This window comes from Eubalaena glacialis, chromosome 6 (assembly GCF_028564815.1).
Source record: "Eubalaena glacialis isolate mEubGla1 chromosome 6, mEubGla1.1.hap2.+ XY, whole genome shotgun sequence".
NCBI classification, from domain to species: domain Eukaryota; kingdom Metazoa; phylum Chordata; class Mammalia; order Artiodactyla; family Balaenidae; genus Eubalaena; species Eubalaena glacialis.
The window spans coordinates 84,693,720-84,721,231 of record NC_083721.1 but is presented as its reverse complement, the minus strand read 5'-3'; the positions used below and the strand labels follow the sequence as shown (position 1 = coordinate 84,721,231).

At 39.1% G+C, this 27,512-nt stretch overlaps 1 protein-coding gene across 2 annotated transcripts in view; it reads right to left on the bottom strand.

Annotated features, from left to right (window-relative positions):
* Positions 1–27,512, bottom strand: part of PARL (presenilin associated rhomboid like) — a 62,447-nt gene that overhangs the window by 15,760 nt on the left and 19,175 nt on the right. For both annotated transcript variants that reach the window (XM_061193351.1, XM_061193352.1), the window contains exons 5-7: positions 3,469–3,564; positions 2,737–2,886; positions 1,212–1,282 (exon numbers count right to left, since the gene is read on the bottom strand). In XM_061193351.1, coding sequence (XP_061049334.1) covers positions 1,212–1,282; positions 2,737–2,886; positions 3,469–3,564 — 317 coding nt within the window. The remainder of the gene's footprint in view (positions 1–1,211; positions 1,283–2,736; positions 2,887–3,468; positions 3,565–27,512) is intronic.

Genomic DNA, 27,512 nt, shown 5'->3' with positions numbered 1-27,512 from the left:
ACACTCTATTCATGAACTTCAGTTTCCTATCTGTAAAATGGGAATACCACTTGTCTGAGGGCACATCAAAATGCCTTCCCAGATCCTCCGAAGTAATGAGAAAAGTCTTCCCACCCTCAGAACCCCCAATGTCCTCTAGAGACTACTCAGCCCTTTCAGTGTATATTAGATGTGTATAATGTTTTCTCCCCAACTAAACTAAACTTGAAAGTCAGAGACCATTTCTGATTCATCCTGGTGGTCTTCACTGCCTTCACAAAACACGTGCTTAGTTGGCAAATGAGGTAGAATTTGAGATATATAAATTATATTGACATCAAATTTTATATAGAAAACAAACATTCCACGAAGACAAAAAGGGGGGGTGGGATTAAGTTAAGAAAGCATAAAGGTCATAGGACAAGATACAGGCCTCATTAGGAAAATTAAGTAGACACAAATCTGAGGAACACACAAATTATGGAATGGTTATTTTACATAAGGATTCTTTTCCAAAACTGAACCTTCTTACAGTTTCTTTAAATGTGAAATTCCCTATTTGAATACATTTAAGTGCATTGAATACATTTAAGTGTATTTAACTATGCACAAATTGAATGTGTAGTTTTTAAAGAAATATTATGTAAAGATTTCCATGTGCCTAGAAATCTGTCATTAAACTCAAAAGAAAACACAATTGTAATTTTTTAAAATCATCCAGAACATAACTGAGGACAGGAATTCTGATATCTTGCTCACTGGATGTATCCTCAGCCTCTAGTAAGTACAGCGCCTAGCAGTCTAATCTGCATAGCACTCAAATATTGACTAAAGAGGAGGACACAGTATCAGATTCAAATCTCTAATTACTTAGAATTTTCCAATGCTAGATTAGGCTCTCCAGCTTCTGGGGATTGCATACCCACTATTTTGACTACTCCTCATGATATATACTCTGTGCCAGTTAAGTATATATAAATGACCAATGGTTAAAAGCTATAGCCTGAAATTTACAAGGCTTTACAAATGTATAAATTCTAAATTAGATGTAGATTAGTTAATAGTATTGTTTAAATATGAATATTTTGGCGTTGATAGTTGTACTGTGGTTCTGTAGTTAAAAATAGTAGGGTTAAGGGTATATAGGAACTCTTTGTACTAATTTTGCAACTTTCTTGTAATTCTAAAATTATTTCAAAATGCAGCGAAAAATTTTAGTTAGAAATACTTACTGCACCAAGTGATGGTCCATATCTTCCTGTGGCAACTTTACACACATAACTAACGAAATTGGAAATAACACCTAAGAAATAAATCACATTTCAGTAATTTTAGTGAGGTATAAAAATGGCTTCCATTTCTGACCTCCACCCCACAGAGACTAACAATGTTGGGTTTCTACCCAGGTCACTACAAGGTGCAGGCATAAATACTTATCCTGCCTGTCGCTTCAGATATATTATAGGGAAAGCAAAGTCTGACCCACTGTACCACTTACTGAGTAACATAGGGTCATTCACTTTACCTTGTAGTTATCATTTTCCTCATCTACACTGTATGAAGAAAGACTAGTTCCCAAACTCACCAACTGTCTGGGAATTCTCTGGACTGCACTCTAAACACTAAATCAGAACCTCTGGAGTGGGACCAGGGAGTCTATATTTTACCCAGCTTGCCAAATGAATGTGCTGCAGATCTAGACTAGATGATCCTTTACAGGTCCCTTTGGCACCAATGTCATCTGAACTGAGTACGGCTAATTTTAAAAAACAACTTTCTATAGAGCAGGAATTAATGGCACTTGAAACAGACCCTTTGTACCTACAACAACATTAGTGCTCAGGGAAAGAACTACACACTTACCTTATTAGGCCAAAGACACTGCTCAGCTTCTGTTTTGAGGACTAGATGCACGTGAGTATTTAATTAACACTGATTAAGTACCCACTCGGGGCCTTGTGGTAGGTGCTTTTATTTTATCCCTTCTACAACCCCATGTCATATGAGAGTAAGTAGTATTATCCTCAGAGAGGTATAGTCTTTTCTGCAACATTACACAGCTGGTAAGCAGAAACAGGATCTGAACCTAGGTCTTCCATCTCCAAGCTCAGTGTCTTTTCACTACACATATCTGCCAGATATACTGTTTTTAAATGAAGGGATTTTAGGAATGAATTTTTACACTTTATGGTTATAATTAAGTACATTTTGCAAACAGAAAGTAAAAAAAAATTTTTTTTGAGATAAGTAAAATATAATCAACCAACTGCCAATTTAGCAGCATCTAGGAACCTGGAATCCTACACTATCATTTACTAGTGAAATAAGGAAATGATGCTACCTCCAGGATGACTTGAGTGGTTCCATGCTAATATATGCTTGCAACAAAGAATGAACTCATTCTTGACAATCTTATTGGATAGCTAATCGAAAGTTTTCTGAAAACTGAACACACTTGGGAAATGAGCGTAAGGTTATTTAACACAGATCTAGATGATTGAGGCATCCCGGAACTCTGGGAACCACTAATCTATAAAATGGTGGGCCTGAGCTAAAGAAACCAAGGCCTAGGGAGATAAAAATGACATGCTTAAACACTACACCAGTTTGTATCCTTCTCTATATACAATCTGAGAAACAAATACATACTGAGCACTTACGGTATATAGAATATGGCTATAATCATTCCCTTTGTCCCTTCTCCAGATAGGGGAGAATACTTATACTCTGAAAGGTCCTAAGATGAAAGCTTATTACCTGCAGATAAGTACACTGCCATGAACTGCTCCTGACCGAGAATGTTCACTATGCTGGAGGAGAAGCTCCACAAGACATACATATTTGCTGCCATGTGAAACAAGGAGAAATGACTGAACGTTGACAGCAACATTGGAGAACAAAGGACCTCTACAAGAGAAAGAAAAAGTCTTGTAACTGTGGAACACACAGCCAGTAAAAATGATCCATTTTAGACTTTTTCATTATTATTATGACACAAACATGCGAAACAAACCAGAGCTAGTTAAAAGATTGGATAAGATGGTTTAAGACAGCTTTTTACCACTTGAAAAATGCTATCTTAAATCTCTTTTCTACTTAGTAAGCAACCAATAAAGATTCTCAGGTCAATGAAAGCAACTTGTCCTATAGAAAAAGTTAGTTAGAAAAAGAATTAGTAAATTATTTCAATTACGGAAATAAAATTGTATATAATAGTCTCTTCAAAGAGTAAACTTGTAGCGATCACGGATCTTAAGTCACTAAAAAATATTTAGATATCTGCTATGTGCAAGGTACATTTTAGGTGCCTCGACACAGCTGTAACAGAAATGAGGTTCCTGTCCTCCAAGAGTTTACAGCCTATCCTCCAGATTTTGCTTACAATTATTGACAAGTAAATCATCTTTTTTATAGCACTTCAATTACCATAAAGCATATTTCTTCCATTTTACCTCTACCTCAAAATAAAATCACACAAGTTAGACTTACTTGAGGCTGGACTGGATGTGAAATATCTGATCATCGTCCGCTGTAGAGAAGGTACTCTCCACAAACAAAATACGAAAACATTTGCAGCTATGATACCTACAAAATAAACATTTATAATTTAGGGAAGTTAAAAATAAAAGCAAAGAAAGTCTGATCAAAAGTCCACCCGAGGGACTTCCCTGGCAGTCCAGTGGTTGAGACTTCGCCTTCCAATGCAGGGGGGTGCGAGTTCAATCCCTGGTCGGGGAGCTGGGATGCCGCATGCCTCGCAGCCAAAAAACCAAAACACATAAAACAGAGGCAGTGTTGTAGCAAGTTCAGTAAAGACTTTAAAAGTGGTCCACATCAAAAAAAAAAAAAAAAAAAAAATCTTAAAAAAAAAAAAAAAGTCCACCCAAATAAGATTTTCTACCACATTATTTAAGAGTATTATATACTTGGGGGGGTGGGGGGAAGTAAACTAAGAAAAGTAAGTGAAATCAATGTTTCTGAGTATCAAAACTGTCACAGGTTGGTAAAGTCAGAAAATTCCTGGAAAATGCTCTAGGAGCTAACTTCCTTCACTCAGATCCATATTTTACTCCTTCAGAACAGTTCACTCTTCTCAATAAATAATCAGATCTATAATTATTGTTTGAAAATGGCCAAGGCAAAGACAGAAGTAATGTACAGAATTAGGTTCTTGGGCCAAGAGTCAAAAAGCTACATAATATCGCTTCTTTTTCCACAGGGAATGGTATGCTTCTTTAACTTCTGGACAGCTTGTGGAAACACCTATGGATCATCTATATAGGGACTTCCCCGGTGATCCAGTGGTTAAGACTCCGCACTTCCACTGCAGGGGGCGCGGGTTCAATCCCTGGTCAGGGAACTAGGATCCCAGGATCCCACATGCTGCTCGGCACGGCCAAAAAATTTAAAAAATTAAAAAAAAAAAAGTCATCTGTGAAGATGAAGATCCACATGTCTGAGAAAAAAACTCATTAGATAAGAATTCAGGAATAGTCTGGAAGACTTTTGCAACTGCTTTTGAAAATATGTCTACATGTGGGAGTTGGGTGACTTTTATTTTTCTGCAAAAACTGATGTTGCTAGAACTACCACTAAATTGAGTAAGTTTATTTACTGATAAAATGTGACTAAATAGTTAATTCTAGGGAAGAAATTAAGTTATTCTTAAAAACTACAACCTTTAAAAAGATACATTAATTTTAGGTACCACAACTCCTTACACATAGTAGGCACTCACCTACTTGAATTAAAGAAATTTAAACATGTATTCACTCATCCTGTCTCTTTAGGCAACAGGCAACTAGCCCTTTCAACTTCTTCAATGAAAATAAGAACTGATTCCAGCAACATTCTGGTAAAATAATTTATTTTAGAAGATATTCACTGTACAGTCCCTGCCAGCTGCTACATCTTGGAGTTTTCCTTTGGCTCCCATATTTGTGCACTCTGTAAGACTCTCAGCTATCCACTGGCATTCCTAGTCTCTCTAGTTTTTGCTCTCCTACTTAAGAGTTAGAATCTATGAAAAATGGTAGTTTCCTTTCCAAAGACATTCTTTCCCATTTTAATATCTGAAATCAGGATGCATCTTACAATTGGTAGTGTGTCCAATGAACTGGTAGTATCTTTCTTCATAGCACACTAAATGGTGTTTTACTGCATTTAACTGAACTGATCCTATCAATTTTATCAGATGCCCTACTAGTGAGGACTGTGACTATGATTATGACAGCTATTTTACTATCTTTCTTTTTAAAAAATTTTTTTTATCTTTCTTTTTTAAAAAATTTCTTTCTTTTATTTTTGACTGTGTTGGGTCTTCGTTGCTGCGCACGGGCTTTCTCTAGTTGTGGCGAGCGGGGGCTACTCTTTGTTGCAGTGCGCGGGCTTCTTATTGCGGTGGCTTCTCTTGTTGTGGCGCATGGGCTCTATGCACACGGGCTTCAGTAGCTGTGACATGCGGGCTCAGTAGTTGTGGCACACAGGCTTAGCTGCCCTGTGGCATGTGGGATCTTCCCAGACCAGGGCTCGAACCCGTGACCCTCCATTGGCAGGTGGATTCTTAACCACTGCGCCACCAGGGAAGCCCTATTTTACCATCTTTAGTAAATAACTACAACTCTTTCCAAGATGATGTGAGAAACAGTATTTATTTTTTTTTAAATGGGGGAAAGGGATCATAAACAAGGCAAGTAAGAGCACTGTGTGTACATCCCAATGAGGAATCTGGAACCCTGGGCAGGGAAGGTGGGCAGAGCCTCCTCAGCTGCAGGAACAGACCTCAGGGGTTTATCATAACAGGAAGTGAGCAGTGATTAGTATTGCCTGGGGTTCTTTCGTTTCTTTTGCCGAGTTAAACATCTTTACTCACCCAGAGACTCTTAGGTCTAGATTGTTATACACAGTGTTTGGTATCTCAGGGTAAAAAAGACTTGAGAATAGTTTGGCCCAGATTTCCATGGTCATAAAGATAAGTCAGGGCTTTGCAGTTTGCTCCAGTTATGGTTCACTGCAAAGAAAGCAAGATGGGGCCCCATCCTGCCTGCCGAAAAATGGCAACTACTCTGCCTACTCTGCCAGTTCCACAGGCCACTTCCTGAAACCGGTGACATACAGCACCCAATTCCAAAAACTGCAAGCACTACAGCACTGTAGAGAAGTAGAGAGCATCTCTGGCTGAAGAGATTACAACCAGGGAAAAGACCTGAAGGGAAAGATAACCAAAGATATCAAGGTTAACAGTAGCCAAAGAGTTAACATTGCCAAGTTTTCAACCAAAATGTAAGAGGCCTTTTTGGTAAATTTGACAGAATATTGGTACTGGAACACGCTGCGGTCAAACCCCTCACTTCATAGACCAGTGATCTTCGATTAGGCAAAACCCATCAGTAAACAACTGAACGTATATACCCAAATTATGTACATGAACAACTATAATTCATTATAAAATACACTAACAAAAAAACAGAGAAAGTAAAATGCAGATATTTTCTTCCCTGGTTATCCCATTTTGAAGGCCAATTATAGATGAGAAAACTGAGGCTCTAAGAGGTACAAGTTTTCAGAGAGCCAAATTCAGTGGTTAAGCCAGAATTCCTAATGTAGTGCTCTTTCCACTAGACACAGAGACATGGGTAGCCAAGGGGATTTCTTTTGATCTTGGTCACTCTAGGACTTCAGATACCAGACAAAGGGCTCCTTATATGGGGAACAGCATAGGTTGGTCCCCAGAGGCAAGTGACCAGGAGGTGTGACAATCGTAGGCCTACTGAGGAAGCACTGCACACTGTCTGAAGGTAAGGGTGAAGGAGCCCAGCAGGACTGACTCTGTCCTATTTACACTATAACCTGGGCAAGAGGCCTAATCTCTCAGCCTCAGTTTCCTCTTCTGTAAAATGGGGGTAATAAAATCAACCTCGAAGAGTTGAGTGATGATTAAATGAGAAAGCATGATTACATGTAGTGATCACACAGAGACGACTCAATAAATGAAAAATATGGTAGAAAGGGAATGGCCTTTTCAGGTCTGAATCCTAGGTATGTCACTCAGAAGCTTTGTGGCCTGTGGCATTTCACCGCCTTCATTTCAGTTTCCTCATTTGTAAAATGAGGATAATACTTGCTATACATCATAAAGGTTGTAGTGAGGCTTAAATAGATAGTAGATGCACCTAGTATGTAGATGCTCAAAGAAAATGGTTCCCTCCCCTCCTTCCTTCTCCTTTGAGAGGTAGAACTGCTTAGGGTCTCTGTTTGTATCTCCATTTAGGAGTGTTACTTGCCTCCTCCTGACTCAATCATGTCTTGGACCAGCTTGGCACTATTGATTTGGGAAGGTCGCTGCTGCCTCAGTGCCTACCTTTACCAAAAGTGATGCACTGGATTCTATCAGCAAGAATAATGGAGTAAAGACCACCAAAAGTTCTGTCCTTCATAAAAGCAATGAAAAAATTGGCAAAAAATGTTAGAATCTACTGTTTCAGAACTCTGGTAACTAGCCAAAGGCTTGCTGCAACCCAGCATTTTTTTAAGAAAAATGGATAAATCTTGATAAGAACAGTGAGCTCTGAGGCATTTTAACTTGCCCTAGTGCCACCCCCCACTTTCCAGATATGTTAGCCATGAAAATACACTTTCCCTGGCAGCCCCCAGAGATAACAGAATGGAGCTGAATCTCTTTCAAAGCCTCATTCCCAAAGAATTATCGTCATCTGACCTATCTGATAATAGTTTCTTGGAAGACCCCACTTGCAAGGATGTCTGTATTTGACCTGCCTGGGAGCTTAAGTACAAAACTCATTTCCCCAGGGGGCGTTTGTCAAAAGCAATTACAGACAAGTGTTTAAGTTTGCAGCTGCCTGAGGTGATGGATAATAGAGACTAAACAAAAATCTTAAAATGAAAATATGAGGAATGATATGTCCATAGGGGCTTACAAAACCTCCAACATATTTCTGGGATCTAGAAAGCCACAAGAAGAAGACAAAGTAGACTTTAAGACAGTATTTGTTACTAGAGACAAATAATGCTATTATATAATGAAGAAAGGGTCAAAAAAAAAATCTTGATATCCATGAAGAAGATATAACAATTACAAACATATATGCTTCTAACAGTAGAAACCCAAAATATATGAAGTAAAAATTGACAGAACTTAAGGGAAAAATAAATGACTCAGTAATAGCTGGGAGACTTCAATACCTCATTTGTAATAATGGATAAAATTAGATTATCAGCAAAGATGTAGAAAACCTGAATACTATAAACAAACTAGACCTAACCGACATCTATAGAATACGCCACTCAAGAGAATACAGTCTTCTCAAGTGCACGTGGAACATTATCCAGGATAGACCATATGTTCAGCCACAAAACAAGTCTCAATAAATTTTCAAACTGAAAATTTCAAAACTGAAATTATAAACAGTAGGTTCTCTGACAACAATGGAATAAAATTACAAGTCAATAACACATTTGTAAAATTCACAAATATGTGGAATTAACGCACCCCCTAAATAACCAATGGGTCAAAGAAGAAATTGCAAGGAAAATTCGGAAGTACTTTGAGATGGATGAAGACAAAAATATAACATACCTGCTATGAACTGAATTGTGTCCCCCGAAGATTCATATGTTGAAGCCTTAACCCCTAGTGGGATGTATTTGGGGACTGGGCCTTAGGAGGTACTTAGATTTAGAGGAGGCTGAGGTGGGGCCTTCATGATGGGATTAGTGTCCTTATAACAGAGATACCAGAGAGCTTGCTCTTTCTCTCTCTACCTGCCATATGAAGACACAGCAAGGTGGCACTCTACAAGCTAAGAAAGTTCTCACCAGAAACCGACCATGCTGGCACGTTGATCTTTAACTTCTAGCCCCCAGAATTGTGAGAAAATTAATTTCCGTTGTTTAAGCCACCTGATCTATGGTATTTTGTTATTGCAGATCAAGCTAACTAAGACAATACTAAAACTTACAGGATACAGCAAAAACAGGGCTCTGAATTCCTACACTAAAAAAGATCTCTAAGCAATAACCTAAGGTTCCACTTTAACAAACTAGGGGAAAAAAAAGAGCAAAGTAAACCTAAAGCAAGCAGAAGGGAATAATAAAGAGTTTGGATAAATGAAGTAGAGAATAGAAAAACAGAGAAAACTCAATGAAACTGAAAGTTGGTTCTTTGAAATGATCAACAAAATTGACAAACCTTTAGCTAGACTGACAAAGAAAAGAAGAAAAGACTCAAAATCACTAAAATCAGGAAAGAAAGCAGAATGATACCACTTACCTTACAGAAATAAAAAGGATTCTAAGGATACTATGAACAATTGTATAGGAACAAATGAGAACAACTTACATGAAACTGACAAATTCCTAGAAAGACACAAAGCACTGAAACTGACTCAAGAAGGAATACAGAATCTGAATAGGCCTTTTTTTATAGGTAAAGAGATTGAATTAATAATCAAAAAACTTCCGATAAAGAAAAGCCCAAGACCAGATGGCTTTACCAGTATATTACTTCCCCAGAGCTGCTATAATAAATTACCACAAACTCGGTGGCTTAAAAGAACCGAAATGTATTCTCTTACAGCTCTGGAGGCTAGAAATTTGAAATCAAATGGTCAGCTGCGTCATGCTTCCTTATGAAGACTCTAGGGAAGACTCCTTCCTTCCTTCTTCCTAGATTCTGGTAGCTCTTGGCATTGCTTGGCTTATAGCAGCATCACTCCAGTCTCTGCCTCCATCTCTTCACAGGGCCTGCTTTTCGGCGTGTGTCTTTTTGTCCTATTCTCTTGTTATAAGGACACAAATCGTTGGATTTAGGGCCTACCTTAATCTAGTATGATCTCACTATTTCAATTAAGATAATACTGAGTTTCTGGGTTACCTTATTTCAAATAACACTCTGAGTTTCTGGGTGGACATGAATTCTGGGAAACACTATTCAACTTACTACAACTGATGAATTATAGCAAACATAAAGGAGAATCAACATCAATTCTTTTCAAACTCTTCCAAAAAACAGAAGAGAAAGAAACATTTCTCAACTCATTCTATGCAGCCAGTATTACCTTGACATCAAAACCAAAGACATCACAAGAAAACTACCAATATTCGTTATGAACACAGATGGAAAATCCTCAAGAAAATACTACCAAATCAAATCCAGCAGAATATAACAAATTATAAACAATGACCAAGTGGAATTTATTCAGAAAGGCAAAACTGGTTCAACATATAATAATCAATGTAATACTCCATATTAACAAAGTTGGAAGACTCACAATTCCCAGTTTGAAAACTTAAAGTACAAAGCTACAGTAATCAAGCCAGTATGTAATAAGGATACACATATAGACCAATGGAATAGAACTGAGAGTTCAGAAGTACATCCATACATCTATGTCAACTGGTTTTTTTTTTTACTGTGGTCCCAAGACAATTCAATGGGAAAAGAATAGTCTTTTTAACAAATGGTGCCAGAGCAAGTAGATATCCACCAGCAAAAGAATGAACATGGACACCTTCCTCAAACTGAATACAAACGTTAATTCAAAATGAATCAAAGACCTAAATGTAAAAGCTAAAACTATAAAACTCTTAGAAGAAAACATAGGTGTAAATTTTTGTGACCATGGATCAGGCCACAGTTTCCTTGATATAACACTTAAAGCACAATAAAATAAAAAATGGATAAAATGGATTTCATTAAAAAGTTCATGCTGCAAAGAACACTATTAAAGTGATGACAGCCCATAGAATAGGAAAAAGTATTTGCAAATCATATATCTAATAAAGGTCTAATATCCAGAATATATAAAGAACTCTTACAACTCAACAAAAAGACAACTCAAAAAATGGACAAAGTGGGACTTCCCTGGTGGTCCAGTGGTTAGGACTCTGCGCTTCCACTGCAGGGGGCGTGGGTTTGACCCCTGGTCAGGGAACTAAGATCCCACATGACATGTGGCGCAGCCAAAAAAAAAAAAACGGACAAAGGATTTAAACAGACATTTCTCCAAAGAATAAATGGACAACAGCAAATGAAAAGATGCTCAGCATTACTAGTCATTAGGGAAACGCAGTCAAAACCATGAGATACCACTTGCCACACATTAGGATGGCTATTATTAAAAAAAAGAAAAAAAGGAAAATAACAAGTATTGGCAAGGATATGGAGAAACTGGAACTCCTGTATTGATACATTGCTGGTGGGAATGTAAAATGGTGCCACTACCGTGAAAAACAATTCAACAGTTTCTCAAAAAGTTAAACACAGAATTACCATATGATGCAGCAATTCCATTTCTAAATATATACTCCAGAGAATTGAAAGCAGGGACTTAAAACAGACTTATACTGAATGTTCTCAGCAGCATTATTCACAATAGCCAAAAGGTGAAACAAACCAAATGCCCATCAACAGATGACTGGATAAACAAAATGCAGTGTATACATACAATGCAATATTATTCTGCCTTAATACAATGGGAAAAAGACAGTCTCTTCAGCAAGTGGTGTTGGGAAAGTGGGACAGCCGTGTGTAAACTGATGAAGTCAGAACACTCTCACCACACACAAAAATAAACTCAAAATGGCTTAAAGGCTTAAACGTACGACATGACACCATAAAACTCCTAGAAGAGATCATAGGCAAAACATTCTCTGACATAAATCATACCAATGTTTTCTCAGGTCAGTCTCCCAAGGCAATAGAAATAAAAACAAAAATAAACAAATGAGACCTAATCAAACTTACAAGCTTTTGCACAGCAAAGGAAACCATAAACAAAACGAAAAGACAACCTACAGAATGGGAAAAAACATGTGCAAACAATGCAACTGACAAGAGCTTAACTTTCAAAATATACAAACAGTTCATACAACTCAACAACAAAAAAACAAACAACCCAGGGACTTCCCTGATGGTCCAGTGGTTAGGATGCAGTGGTTTCACTGCCGAGGGCCGGGGTTTAATCACTGATCAGGGAACTAAGATCCCGCAAGCCACGTGGCGGGGCCAAAAAAAAAAAATCAAACAAAAAGCAGAAGACCTAAATAGACACCTCTCCAAAGAAGACATACAGGTGGCCAGCAGACACATGAAAGGATGCTCAACATCGCTAATTATTAGAGAAACGCAAATCAAAACTAAAACTACACCGGGAGCTTCAAGATGGCGAAAGAGTAAGACGCGGAGATCACCTTCCTCTCCACAAATACATCAGAAATACATCTACATGTGGAACAGCTCATATACAACACCTACTGAACGCTGACAGAGGACCTCAGACCTCCCAAAAGGCAAGAAACTCCCTACGTACCTGGGTAGGGCAAAAGAAAAAAGAAAAAACAGAGACAAAAGAATAGGGACGGGACCTGCACCAGTGGGAGGGAGCTGTGAAGGAGGAAAGGTTTCCACACACTAGGAAGCCCCTTCGCAGGCAGAGACTGCGGGTGGCAGAGCTTCGGAGCCACAGAGGAGAGAGCAGCAACAGGGGTGCGGAAGGCACAGCGGAGAGATTCCTGCACAGGATCGGTGCCGACCAGCACTCACCAGCCCGAGAGGCTTGTCTGCTCACTCGCTGGGGCGGGCAGGGGCTGGGAGCTGAGGCTCGGGCTTCGCAGGTCGGATCCCAGGGAGAGGACTGGGGTTGGCTGCGTGAACACAGCATGAAGGGGGCTAGTGCGCCATGGCTAGCTGGGAGGGACTCCGGGAAAAAGTCTGGACCTGCAGAAGAGGCAAGAGACTTTTTCTTCCCTCTTTGTTTCCTGGTGCGTGAGGAGAGGGGATTAAAAGCACCGCTTAAAGGAGCTCCAGAGACGGGCGCGAGCCGTGGCTATCAGCGCAGACCACCGAGACGGGCATGGGACGCAAAGGCTGCTGCTGCCGCCACCAAGAAGCCTGTGTGCAAGCACAGGTCACTCTCCACACCTCCGCTCCTGGGAGCCTGTGTGCGCCCCCCACTGCCAGGGTCCCATGATGCAGGGACAACTTCCCGGGGAGAACACACCGCGCGCCTCAGGCTGGTGCAACGTCACACCGGCCTCTGCCGCCACAGGCTCGCCCCGCATCCATACCCCTCCCTCCCCCCGGCCTGAGTGAGCCAGAGCCCCTGAATCAGCTGCTCCTTTAACCCCGTCCTGTCTGAGCAAAGAAAAGACGCCCTCAGGCGACCTACACGCAGAGGCGGGTCCAAATCAAAAGCTGAACCCAGGAGCTGTGCAAACAAAGAAGAGAAAGGGAAATCTCTCCCAGCAGCCTCAGGAGCAGCGGATTAAATCTCCACAATCAACTTGATGTACCCTGCATCTGCGGAATACCTGAACACACAAGAAATCCCAAATTGAGGAGGTGGACTTTGGGAGCAGAAGATATATTTTTTTCCCCCTTTTTCTCTTTTTGTGAGTGTGTATGTGTATGCTTCTGTGTGTGATTTTGTCTGTATAGCTTTGCTTTTACCATTTGTCCTAGGGTTCTGTCCGTCCGATTTTTGTTTTTACTTTAAAAAATTTTTTTCTTAATAATTATTTTTTATTTTTTATTTTATTTTACTTTATTTTATTTCACTTTATTTTATTTTATCTCCTTTCTTTCTATTTTTTCTCCCTTTTACTCTGAGTCGTGTGGATGAAAGGCTCTTGGTGCTCCAGCCGGGCATCAGGGCTGTGCCTCTGAGGTGGGAGAGCCAACTTCAGGACACTGGTCCATAAGAGACCTCCCAGCTCCACATAATATCAAACGGCAAAAATCTCCCAGAGATCTCCATCTCAACGCCAAGACCCAGCTTCACTCAACGACCAGCAAGCTACAGTGCTGGACACCCTATGCCAAACAACTAGCAAGACAGGAACACAGGAAAATAAGAACTTATCCAGGGGAAAGGAACCAAGATGGTGGAGTACAAGGACGTGCTCTCACTCCCTCTTGCGAGAACACCAGAATCACAACTAGCTGCTGGACAATCATCGACAGGAAGACACTGGAACTCACCAAAAAAGATACCCCACATCGAAAGACAAAGGAGAAGCCACAATGAGAAGGTAGGAGGGGCGCAATCAGAGTAAAATCAAATCCCATAACTGGTGGGTGGGTGACTCACAGACTGGCGAACACTTATACCACAGAAGTCCACTCACTGGAGTGGAGAGTCCACTCACTCTGAGCCCCACGTCAGGCTTCCCAACCTGGGAGTCCGGCAACGGGAGGAGGAATTCATAGAGAATCAGACTTTGAAGCTTAGTGGGAATTGATTGCAGGACTTCGACAGGACTGGGGGAAACAGAGACCCCACTCTTGGAGGGCGCACACAAAATAGTGTGCGCATCGGGACCCAGGGGAAGGAGCAGTGACCCCGGGGGAGACTGAACCAGACCGACCTGCTGGTGTTGGAGGGTCTCCTGCAGAGGCGGGGGGTGGCTGTGTTTCACCGTGGGGACAAGGACATTGGCAGCGGAGGTTCTGGGAAGTGCTCTTTGGCGTGAGCCCTCCCAGAGTCTGTCATTAGCCCCACCAAAGAGCCCAGGTAGGCTCCAGTGTTGGGTTGCCTCAGGCAAAACAACCAACAGGAAGGGAACCCAGCCCCACCCATCAACAGTCAAGTGGATTAAAGTTTTACTGAGCTCTGACCACCACAGCAACAGTCAGCTCTACCCACCACCAGAGCCTCCCATCAAGCCTCTTAGATAGCCTCAACCACCAGAGGGCAGACAGCAGAAGCATGAAAAACTATAATCCTGCAGCCTGTGGAACAAAAACCACATTAACAGAAAGACAGACAAGATGAAAAGGCAGAGGGCTATATACCAGATGAAGGAACAAGACAAAACCCCAGAAAAACAACTAAATGAAGTGGAGATAGGCAACCTTCCAGAAAAAGAATTCAGAATAATGATAGTGAAGATGATCCAGGACCTCGGAATAAGAATGGAGGCAAAGATCGAGAAGATGCAAGAAATGTTTAACAAAGACCTAGAAGAATTAAAGAACAAACAAACAGAGATGAACAACACAATAACTGAAATGAAAACTACATTAGAAGGAATCAATAGCAGAATAACTGAGGCAGAAGAACGGATAAGTGACCTGGAAGACAGAATGGTGGAATTCACTGCTGCGGAACAGACTAAAGAAAAAAGAATGAAAAGAAATGAAGACAGCCTAAGAGACCTCTGGGACAACATTAAACGCAACAACATTCGCATTATAGCGGTCCCAGAAGGAGAAGAGAGAGAGAAAGGACCAGAGAAAATATTTGAAGAGATTATAATCAAAAACTTCCCTAACGTGGGAAAGGAAATAGCCACCCAAGTCCAGGAAGCGCAGCGAGTCCCATACAGGATAAACCCAAGCAAAAACACACCGAGACACATAGTAATCAAACTGGCAAAAATTAAAGACAAAGAAAAATTATTGAAAGAAGCAAGGGAAAAACGACAAATAACATACAAGGGAACTCCCATAAGGTTAACAGCTGATTTCTCAGCAGAAACTCTACAAGCCAGAAGGGAGTGGCATGATATACTTAAAGTGATGAAAGGGAAGAACCTACAACCAAGATTACTCTACCTGGCAAGGATCTCATTCAGATTTGATGGAGAAATCAAAAGCTTTACAGACAAGCAAAAGCTAAGAGAATTCAGCACCATCAAACCAGCTCTACAACAAATGCTAAAGGAACTTCTCTAAGTGGGAAACACAAGAGAAGAAAAGGACCTACAAAAACAAACCCAAAACAATTAAGAAAATGGTCATAGGAACATACATATCGATAATTTCCTTAAACGTGAATGGATTAAATGCTCCAACCAAAAGACACAGGCTTGCTGAATGGATACAAAAACAAGACCCATGTATATGCTGTCTACAAGAGACCCACTTCAGACCTAGGGACACATAGAGACTAAAAGTGAGGGGATGGAAAAAGATATTCCATGCAAATGGAAATCAAAAGAAAGCTGGAGTAGCTATACACATATCAGATAAAATAGACTTTAAAATAAAGAATGTTACAAGAGACAAGTAAGGACACTACATAATGATCAAGGGATCAATCCAAGAAGAAGGTATAACAATTATAAATATATATGCACCCAACATAGGAGCACCTCAATACATAAGGCAACTGCTAACAGCTATAAAAGAGGAAATCAACAGTAACACAATAATAGTGGGGGACATTAACACCTCACTTACACCAATGGACAGATCATCCAAAATGAAAATAAATAAGGAAACAGAAGCTTTAAATGACACAACAGACCAGATAGATTTAATTGATATTTATAGGACAGTCCATCCAAAAACAGCAGATTACACGTTCTTCTCAAGTGCACACGGAACATTCTCCAGGATAGATCACATCTTGTGTCACAAATCAAGGCTCAGTAAATTTAAGAAAATTGAAATCATATCAAGCATCTTTTCTGACCACAACGCTATGAGATTAGAAATCAATTACAGGGAAAAAAACGTAAAAAACACAAACACATGGAGGCTAAACAATACGTTACTAAATAAACAAGAGATCACTGAAGAAATCAAAGAGGAAATCAAAAAATACCTAGAGACAAATGACAATGAAAACACGACGATCCAAAACCGATGGGACGCAGCAAAAGCAGTTCTAAGAGGGAAGTTTATAGCAATACAAGCCTACCTAAAGAAACAAGAAAAATCTCAAGTAAACAATCTAACCTTACACCTAAAGGAACTAGAGAAAGAAGAACAAACAAAACCCAAAGTTAGCAGTAGGAAAGAAATCATAGAGATCAGAGCGGAAATAAATGAAATAGAAACAAAGAAAACAATAGCAAAGATCAATAAAACTAAAAGCTGGTTCTTTGAGAAGATAAACAAAATTGATAAGCCATTAGCCAGACTCATCAAGAAAAAGAGGGAGAGGACTCAAATCAATAAAACTAGAAATGAAAAAGGAGAAGTTACAACAGACACCGCAGAAATACAAAACATCCTAAGAGACTACTACAAGAAACTCTATGCCAATAAAATGGACAACCTGGAAGAAATGGACAAATTCTTAGAAAGGTATAACCTTCCAAGACTGAACCAGGAAGAAGCAGAAAATATGAACAGACCAATCACAAGGAATGAAATTGAAACTGTGATTAAAAATCTTCCAACAAACAAAAGTCCAGGACCAGATGGCTTCACAGGTGAATTCTATCAAACATTTAGAGAAGAGCTAACACCCATCCTTCTCAAACTCTTCCAAAAAATGGCAGAGGAAGGAACACTCCCAAACTCATTCTATGAGGCCACCATCACCCTGATACCAAAACCAGACAAAGATACTCCAAAAAAAGAAAATTACAGACCAATATCACTGATGAATATAGACGCAAAAATCCTCAACAAAATACTGGCCAACAGAATCCAACAACACATTAAAAGGATCATACACCACGATCAAGTGGGATTTATCCCAGGGATGCAAGGATTCTTCAATATACACAAATCAATCAATGTGATACACCATATTAACAAATTGAAGAATAAAAACCATCTGATCATCTCAATAGATGCAGAAAAAGCTTTTGACAAAATTCAACACCCATATACGATAAAAACTCTCCAGAAAGTGGGCATAGAGGGAACCTACCTCAACATAATAAAGGCCATATACGACAAACCCACAGCAAACATCATTCTCAATGGTGAAAAACTGGAAGCATTTCCTCTAAGATCAGGAATGAGACAAGGATGTCCACCCTCACCACTATTATTCAACATAGTTTTGGAAGTTTTAGCCACCGCAATCAGGGAAGAAAAAGAAATAAAAGGAATACAAATTGGAAAAGAAGAAGTAAAACTGTCACTGTTTGCAGATGACATGATACTATACATAGAGAATCCTAAAAATGCCACCAGAAAACTACTGGAGCTAATCAATGAATTTGGTAAAGTTGCAGGATACAAAATTAATGCACAGAAATCTCTTGCATTCCTATACACCAATGATGAAAAATCTGAAAGAGAAATTAATGAAACACTCCCATTTACCATTGCAACAAAAAGAATAAAATTCCTAGGAATAAACCTACCTAGGGAGACAAAAGACCTGTATGCAGAAAACTATAAGACACTGATGAAAGAAATTAAAGATGATACCAACAGGTGGAGAGATATACCATGTTCTTGGATTGGAAGAATCAATATTGTGAAAATGACTATACTACCCAAAGCAATCTACAGATTCAATGCAATCCCTATCAAATTACCAATGGCATTTTTTACGGAACTAGAACAAATCATCTTAAAATTTGTATGGAGACACAAAAGACCCCGAATAGCCAAAGCAGTCTTGAGGGAAAAATACGGAGCTGGAGGAATCAGGCTCCCTGACTTCAGACTATACTACAGAGCTACAGTAATCAAGACAATATGGTACTGGCACAAAAACAGAAACGTAGATCAATGGAACAAGATAGAAAGTCCAGAGATAAACCCACGCACCTATGGTCAACTAATCTATGACAAAGGAGGCAAAGATATACAATGGAGAAAAGACAGTCTCTTCAATAAGTGGCGCTGGGAAAACTGGACAGCTACATGTAAAACAATGAAATTAGAACACTCCCTAACACCATACACAAAAATTAACTCAAAATGGATTCGAGACCTAAATGTAAGACCGGACACTATAAAACTCTTAGAGGAAAACATAGGAAGAACGCTCTTTGACATCAATCACAGCACGATCTTTTTTGATCCACCTCCTAGAGTAATGGAAATAAAAACAAAAATAAACAAATGGGACCTAATGAAACTTCAAAGCTTTTGCACAGCAAAGGAAACCATAAACAAGACCAAAAGACAACCCTCAGAATGGGAGAAAATATTTGCAAACGAATCAACGGACAAAGGATTAATCTCCAAAATATATAAACAGCTCATTCAGCTTAATAATAAAGAAACAAACAACCCAATCCAAAAATGGGCAGAAGACCTAAATAGACATTTCTCCAAAGAAGACATACAGATGGCCAAGAAGCACATGAAAAGATGCTCAACATCACTAATTATTAGAGAAATGCAAATCAAAACGACAATGAGGTATCACCTCACACCAGTTAGAATGGGCATCATCAGAAAATCTACAAACAACAAATGCTGGAGAGGGTGTGGAGAAAAGGGAACCCTCTTGCACTGTTGGTGGGAATGTAAATTGATACAGCCACTATGGAGAACAGTATGGAGGTTCCTTAAAAAACTAAAACTAGATCTACCATATGATCCAGCAATCCCACTACTGGGCGTATACCCAGAGAAAACCATAATTCAAAAAGAAACATGCACCCCAATGTTCATTGCAGCACTATTTACAATAGCCAGGTCATGGAAGCAGCCTAAATTCCCATCGACAGACGAATGGTTAAAGAAGTTGTGGTACATATATACAATGGAACATTACTCAGCCATAAAAAGGAACGAAACTGAGTCATTTGCTGAGACGTGGATGGATCTAGAGACTGTCATACAGAGTGAAGTAAGTCAGAAAGAGAAAAACAAATATCGTATATTAACGCATGTATGTGGAACCTAGAAAAATAGTACAGATGAGCCTGTTTGCAGGGCAGAAGTTGAGACACAGATGTGGAGAACAGACATATGGACACCAAGGGGGGAAAACTGCGGTGGGGTGGGGATGGTGGTGTGCTGAATTGGGCAATTGGGATTGACATGTATACACTGATGTGTATAAAACTGATGACTAATAAGAACCTGCAGTATAAAAAAAAAAACAAACAAAACAACTAATACTAAACTTACATTGGGTTATTTGTATGGAAATATGTGAATATAAATGTTTCAGAAATTACATGAAATTTCTAAAACTCTTATATGTTCTGGTATAATGTTATGTCATAATTCTAGTTATTACTTTAAAATGTGTATCTCAGAAATAACTAAATTTCCTTGTCAATTGCATTATTATGAACTTTCATCAAATCTTTAACCGTGGTCATTTTTAAGTCTTTCGTCATATACAAACAGTTCTGGGTGTACTGTGATGCTTTTACAAATATGTTCCTATAAAAGGGTTTCATCTTCAAGGAATTCATGGAAAAGTCTCTGACAAGTACAGGTTTCTGGTAACTGACTGTACTGCTGAACTGAATGAATAAGCATTTTCAGAACTCTAATGAAAAACTGATGAACTCATAAAAGTGCTAACAAAAGATCAAGATGAAAAAAAAATTAATTACATGGGACTGAGTGAACTGATGAGGATGATTATAATTTTTGTGACTTTCTGTCTGAATTAAAAAAAAAAAAAATCCCACAAGGACTCAGAAGCAAAGAATATACAAATCAATTTTCACTGCAAAGTAAAGGAGCTATTAGAGTGGAGGATTACTGGACTGAATGTCAATATTATGACGTAGCATGAGTGTGTTTCGTGTTTGGTAATTGCAATCATTGTTGCTTTTGTTGTGGTCATCCATTTACAATGCTTGGTGTCAGTCTATTTATCTCTTGTAAAAATAAAATACAGTGTGTGTGTGTGTGAAGAAAAAAAAAAAAAAGATAGGAACACAACCCCATCCATTAGCAGAGAGGCTGCCTAAAATCATAATAAGGCCACAGACACCCCAAAACACACCACCAGACGTGGACCTGCCCACCAGAAAGACAAGATCCAGTCTCATCCACCAGAACACAGGCACTAGTCCCCTCCACCAGGAAGCCTACACAACCCACTGAACCAGCCTTAGCCACTGGGGACAGACACCAAAAACAACGGGAACTACGAACCTGCAGCCTGCGAAAAGGAGACCCCAAACACAGTCAGATAAGCAAAATGAGAAGACAGAAAAACACACAGCAGATGAAGGAGTAAGGTAAAAACCCACCAGACCTAACAAATGAAGAGGACATAGGCAGTCTACCTGAAAAAGAATTCAGAATAATGATAGTAAAGATGATGGAAAATCTTGGAAATAGAATAGAGAAAATACAAGAAACATTTAACAAGGACCTAGAAGAACTAAAGAGTAAACAAACAATGATGAACAACACAATAAACGAAATTTAAAATTCTCTACAAGGGATCAATAGCAGAATAACTGAGGCAGAAGAACGGATAAGTGACCTGGAAGATAAGAGAGTGGAAATAACTACTGAAGAGCAGAATAAAGAAAAAAGAATGAAAAGAACCGAGGACAGTCTCAGAGACCTCTGGGACAACATTAAACGCACCAACATTCGAATTATAGGGGTCCCAGAAGAAGAAGAAGAGAAAGAGAAAGGGACTGAGAAAACATCTGAAGAGATCATAGGTGAAAACTTCCCTAATATGGGAAAGGAAATAGTTAATCAAGTCCAGGAAGCACAGAGAGTCCCACACAGGATAAATCCAAGCAGAAACACACCAAGACACATATTAATCAAACTATCAAAAATTAAATACAAAGAAAAAATATTAAAAGCAGCAAGGGAAAAACAACAAATAACACACAAGGGAATCCCCATAAGGTTAACAGCTGATCTTTCAGCAGAAACTCTGCAAGCCAGAAGGGAGTGGCAGGACATATTTAAAGTGATGAAGGAGAAAAACCTACAACCAAGACTACTCTACCCAGCAAGGATCTCATTCAGATTTGATGGAGAAATTAAAACCTTTACAGACAAGCAAAAGCTAAGAGAATTCAGCACCACCAAACCAGCTTTACAACAAATGCTAAAGGAACTTCTCTAGGCAGGAAACACAAGAGAAGGGAAAGACCTACAATAACAAACCCAAAACAATTAAGAAAATGGGAATAGGAACATACATATCAATTATTACCTTAAATGTAAATGGATTAAATGCTCCAACCAAAAGACATAGACTGGCTGAATGGATACAAAAACAAGACCCATATATATGCTGTCTACAAGAGACCCACTTCAGACCTAGGGACACATACAGACTGAAAGTGAGGGGATGGAAAAAGATATTCCATGCAAATGGAAATCAAAAGAAAGCTGGAGTAGCAATTCTCATATCAGACAAAATAGACTTTAAAATAAAGACTATTACAAGAGACAAAGAAGCACACTACATAATGATCAAGGGATCAATCCAAGAAGAAGATATAACAATTGTAAATATTTATGCACCCAACATAGGAGCACCTCAATAAATAAGGCAAATGCTAACAGCCATAAAAGGGGAAATCGACAGTAACACAATAATAATAGGGGACTTTAACACCCCACTTTCACCAATGGACAGATCATCCAAAATGAAAATAAATAAGGAAACACAAGTTTTAAAAGATACATTAAACAAGATGGACTTAATTGATATTTATAAGACATTCCATCCAAAAACAACAGAATACACATTCTTCTCAAGTGCTCATGGAACATTCTCCAGGATAGATCATATCTTGGGTCACAAATCAAGCCTTGGTAAATTTAAGAAAACTGAAATCATATCAGGTATCTTTTCTGACCACAACGCTATGAGACTAGATATCAATTACCGGAAAAAATCTGTAAAAAATACCAGCACACACAGGCTAAACAATACACTACTTAATAACCAAGAGATCACTGAAGGAATGAAAGGAAATCAAAAAATACCTAGAAACAAATGACAATGAAAACACGATGACCCAAAACCTATGGGATGCAGCAAAAGCAGTTCTAAGAGGGAAGTTTATAGCAATAAAATCCTACCTTAAGAAACAAGAAACATCTCAAATAAACAACCTAACGTTACACCTAAAGCAATTAGAGAAAGAAGAACAAAAAACCCCCAAAGTTAGCAGAAGGAAAGAAATCATAAAGATCAGATCAGAAATAAATGAAAAAGAAATGAAGGAAACAAGAGCAAAGATCAATAAAACTAAAAGCTGGTTCTTTGAGAAGATAAACAAAATTGATAAACCATTAGTCAGACTTATCAAGAAAAAAGGGAGAATACTCAAATCAATAGAATTAGAAATGAAAAAGAAGTAACAACTGACACTGCAGAAATACAAAGGATCATAAGACATTACTACAAGCAACTCTATGCCAATAAAATGGACAACCTGGAAGAAATGGACAAATTCTTAGAAATGCACAACCTTCCAAGACTGAACCAGGAAGAAATAGAAAATATGAACAGACCAATCACAAGCACTGAAATTGAAACTGTGATTAAAAATGTTCCAACAGACAAAAGTCCAGGACCAGATGGCTTCACAGGCGAATTCTATTAAACATTTAGAGAAGAGCTAACACCTATCCTTCTCAAACTCTTCCAAAATATAGCAGAGGGAGGAACACTCCCAAACTCATTCTACAAGGCCACCATCACCCTGACACCAAAACCAGACAAAGATGTCACAAAGAGGGGCTTCCCTCGTGGCGCAGTGGTTGAGAATCTGCCTGCCAATGCAGGGGGCATGGGTTCGAGCCCTGGTCTGGGAAGATCCCACATGCCGCGGAGCAACTAGGTCCATGAGCCACAACTACTAAGCCAGCGCGTCTGGAGCCTGTGCTCCGCAACAAGAGAGGCCGCGATAGTGAGACACCCGCGCACCGCGATGAACAGTGGCCCCCGCTTGCCGCAACTAGAGAAAGCCCTCGCACAGAAACGAAGACCCAACACATCCAAAAAAAATAAAATAAAATAAAAAATAAAAATAAATTAAAGTAACTTCCAAAAAAAAAAAGATATCACAGAGAAAGAAAACTACAGGCCAATATCACTGATGAACATAGACGCAAAAATCCTCAAGAAAATACTAGCAAACAGACTCCAGCAGCACATTAAAAGGATCATACACCATGATCGAGTGGGGTTTATCCCAGGAATGCAAGGATTCTTCAATATATGCAAATCAATCAACGTGATACACCACATTAACAAATTGAAGGAGAAAAACCATATGATCATCTCAATAGATGCAGAGAAAGCTTTCGACAAAATTCAACACCCATTTATGATAAAAACCCTGCAGAAAGTAGGCATAGAGGGAACTTTCCTCAACATAATAAAGGTCATATATGACAAACCCACAGCCAACATCGTCCTCAATGGTGAAAAACTGATACCATTTCCACTAAGATCAGGAACAAGACAAGGTTGCCAACTCTCACCACTATTATTCAACATAGTTTTGGAAGTTTTAGCCACAGCAATCAGAGAAGAAAAAGAAATAAAAGGAATCCAAATCGGAAAAGAAGAAGTAAAGCTGTCACTGTTTGCAGATGGTATGATACTATACATAGAGAATCCTAAAAATGCTACCAGAAAACTACTAGAGCTAATCAATGAATTTGGTAAAGTAGCAAGATACAAAATTAATGCACAGAGATCTCTAGCATTCCTATACACTAATGATGAAAAATCTGAAAGTGAAATTAAGAAAACACTCCCATTTACCACTGCAACAAAAAGAATAAAATATCTAGGAATAAACCTACCTAAGGAGACAAAAGACCTGTATGCAGAAAATTATAAGACACTGATGAAAGAAATTAAAGATGATACAAATAGATGGAGAGATATACCACGTTCTTGGATTGGAAGAATCAACATTGTGAAAATGACTCTACTACCCAAAGCAATCTACAGATTCAATGCAATTCCTATCAAACTACCAATGGCATTTTTCACAGAACTAGAACAAAAAATTTCACAATTTGTATGGAAACACAAAAGACCCCAAATAGCCAAAGCAATCTTGAGAAAGAAGAACGGAGCTGGAGGAATCAGGCTCCCTGACTTCAGAATATATTACAAAGCTACAGTAATCAAGACAGGATGGTACTGGCACAAAAACAGAAATATAGATCAATGGAACAGGATAGAAAGCCCAGAGATAAACCCACGCACATATGGTCACCTTATCTTTGAGAAAGGAGGCAAGCATATACAGTGGAGAAAAGACAGCCTCTTCAATAAGTGGTGCTGGGAAAACTGGACAGGTACATGTAAAAGAATGAAATTAGAACACTCCCTAACACCATACACAAAAATAAACTCAAAATGGATTAAAGGCCTAAATGTAAGGCCAGACACTATAAAACTCTTAGAGGAAAACATAGGCAGAACACTCTATGACATAAATCACAGCAAGATCCTTTTTGACCCACCTCCTAGAGAAATGGAAATAAAAACAAAAATAAGCAAATGGGACCCAATGAAACTTAAAAGCTTTTGCACAGCAAAGGAAACCATAAACAAGACCAAAAGACAACACTCAGAATGGGAGAAAACATTTGCAAATGAAGCAACTGACAAAGGATTAATCTCTGGGCTTCCCTGGTGGCGCAGTGGTTGAGAGTCTGCCTGCCAATGCAGGGGACACGGGTTCGAGTCCTGGTCTGGGAAGATCCCACATGCCGCAGAGCGGCTGGGCCCGTGAGCCACAACTACTGAGCCTGCGCGTCTGGAGCCTGTGCTCCGCAACAAGAGAGGCTGCGACAGTGAGAGGCCCGCGCACCGCGATGAGGAGTGGCCCCCACTCGCCGCAACTGGAGAGAGCCCTCGCACAGAAACAAAGACCTAACGCAGCCAAGAATGAAATAAATAAATAAATTTAGGAAAAGAAAAAAAGGATTAATCTCCAAAATTTACAAGCAGCTCATGCAGCTCAATATCAAAAAAACAAACAAGTCCATCCAAAAATGGGCAGAAGACCTAAATAGACATTTCTCCAAAGAAGATATACAGATTGCCAACAAACACATGAAAGAACGCTCAACATCATTAATCATTAGAGAAATGCAAATCAAAACTACAATGAGACATCATCTCACACTGGTCAGAACGGCCATCATCAAAAAATCTACAAACAATAAATGCTGGAGAGGGTATGGAGAAAAGGGAACCCTCTTGCACTGTTGGTGGGAATGTAAACTGATACAGCCACTATGGAGAACAGTATGGAGGTTCCTTAAAAAACTAAAACTAGAACTACCATACGACCCAGCAATTCCACTACTGGACATATACCCTGAGAAAACCATAGTTCAAAAAGAGTCATGTACGAAAATGTTCATTGCAGCTCTATTTACAATCGCCAGGACATGGAAGCAACCTAAGTGTCCATCAACAGATGAATGGATAAAGAAGATGTGGCACATATATACAATGGAATATTACTCAGCCATAAAAAGAAACAAAATTGAGTTATTTGTAGTGAGGTGGATGGACCCAGAGTCTGTCATACAGAGTGAAGTAAGTCAGAAAGAGAAAAGCAAATACAGTATGCTAACACATATATATGGAATCTAAGGGAAAAAAAAAAAAAGGTCACGAAGAACCTAGGGGCAAGACAGGAATAAAGACACAGACCTACTAGAGAATGGACTTGAGGATATGGGGAGGGGGAAGGGTAAGCTGTGACAAAGTGAGAGAGTGGCATGGACATATATACACTACCAAACGTAAAATAGCTAGCTAGCTAGTGGCAAGCAGCCGCATAGCACAGGGAGATCAGCTCGGTGCTTTGTGACCACCTAGAGGGGTGGGATAGGGAGGGTGGGAGGGAGGGAGATGCAAGAGGGAAGAGATATGGGAACATATGTATATGTATAACTGATTCACTTTGTTACAAAGCAGAAACTAACACACCATTGTAAAGCAATTATATTCCAATAAAGATGTTAAAATAAATAGACAAATAAAAAATAAAAAAATAAAAACTAAAACTACAATGAGGTACCACCTCACACTGGTCAGAATGGCCATCATTATAAAGTCTACAAATAACAAATGCTGGAGAGGGTGTGGAGAAAAGGCAACTCTCTTATACTGTTCGTGGGAATGTAAGATTTTGCAGCCACTGTGGAAAACAGTATGGAGGTTCCTCAGAAAACTAAAAACAGAATTACCATGTGATCCAGCAATCCCACTCCTGGGCACATATCCAGACAAAACTGTAACTCAAAAAGATACATGCACCCCCTATGTTCACAGCAGCACTATTCACAATAGCCAAGACATGGAAACAACCTGAATGTCCATCGATGGATGAATGGATAAAGAAGACGTGGCACATATATACAATGGAATACTACTCAGCCATAAAAAAGAATGAAATAATGCCATTTGCAGCAACATGGATGCAACTAGAGATTATCATACTAAATGAAGTAAGTCAGAAAGAGAAAGACAAATATATGATATCACTTATACGTGGAATCTAAAATATGACACAAATGAACCTATCTATGAAACAGAAACAGACAGACATAGAGAACAGACCTGTGGTTGCCAAGGGGGAGGAAGCTGGGGGAGGGATGGAATGGGAGGTTGGGGTTAGCAGATGTGAGCTTTTATATATAGAATGGATAAACAACAAGGTCCTCTTGTATAGCACAAAGAACTATATTCAATATTCTATGATAAACCATAATGGAGAAGAATATTTTAAAAAATGAATGTATACATATAACTGAATCACTTTGCTGTATAGCAGAAATTAACATAACATTGTAAATCAACTATACTTCAATTTAAAAAAAAAAATGAAAAAACAATGCAATATTATTCAGCCTTAAAAAAGAATGAAATTCT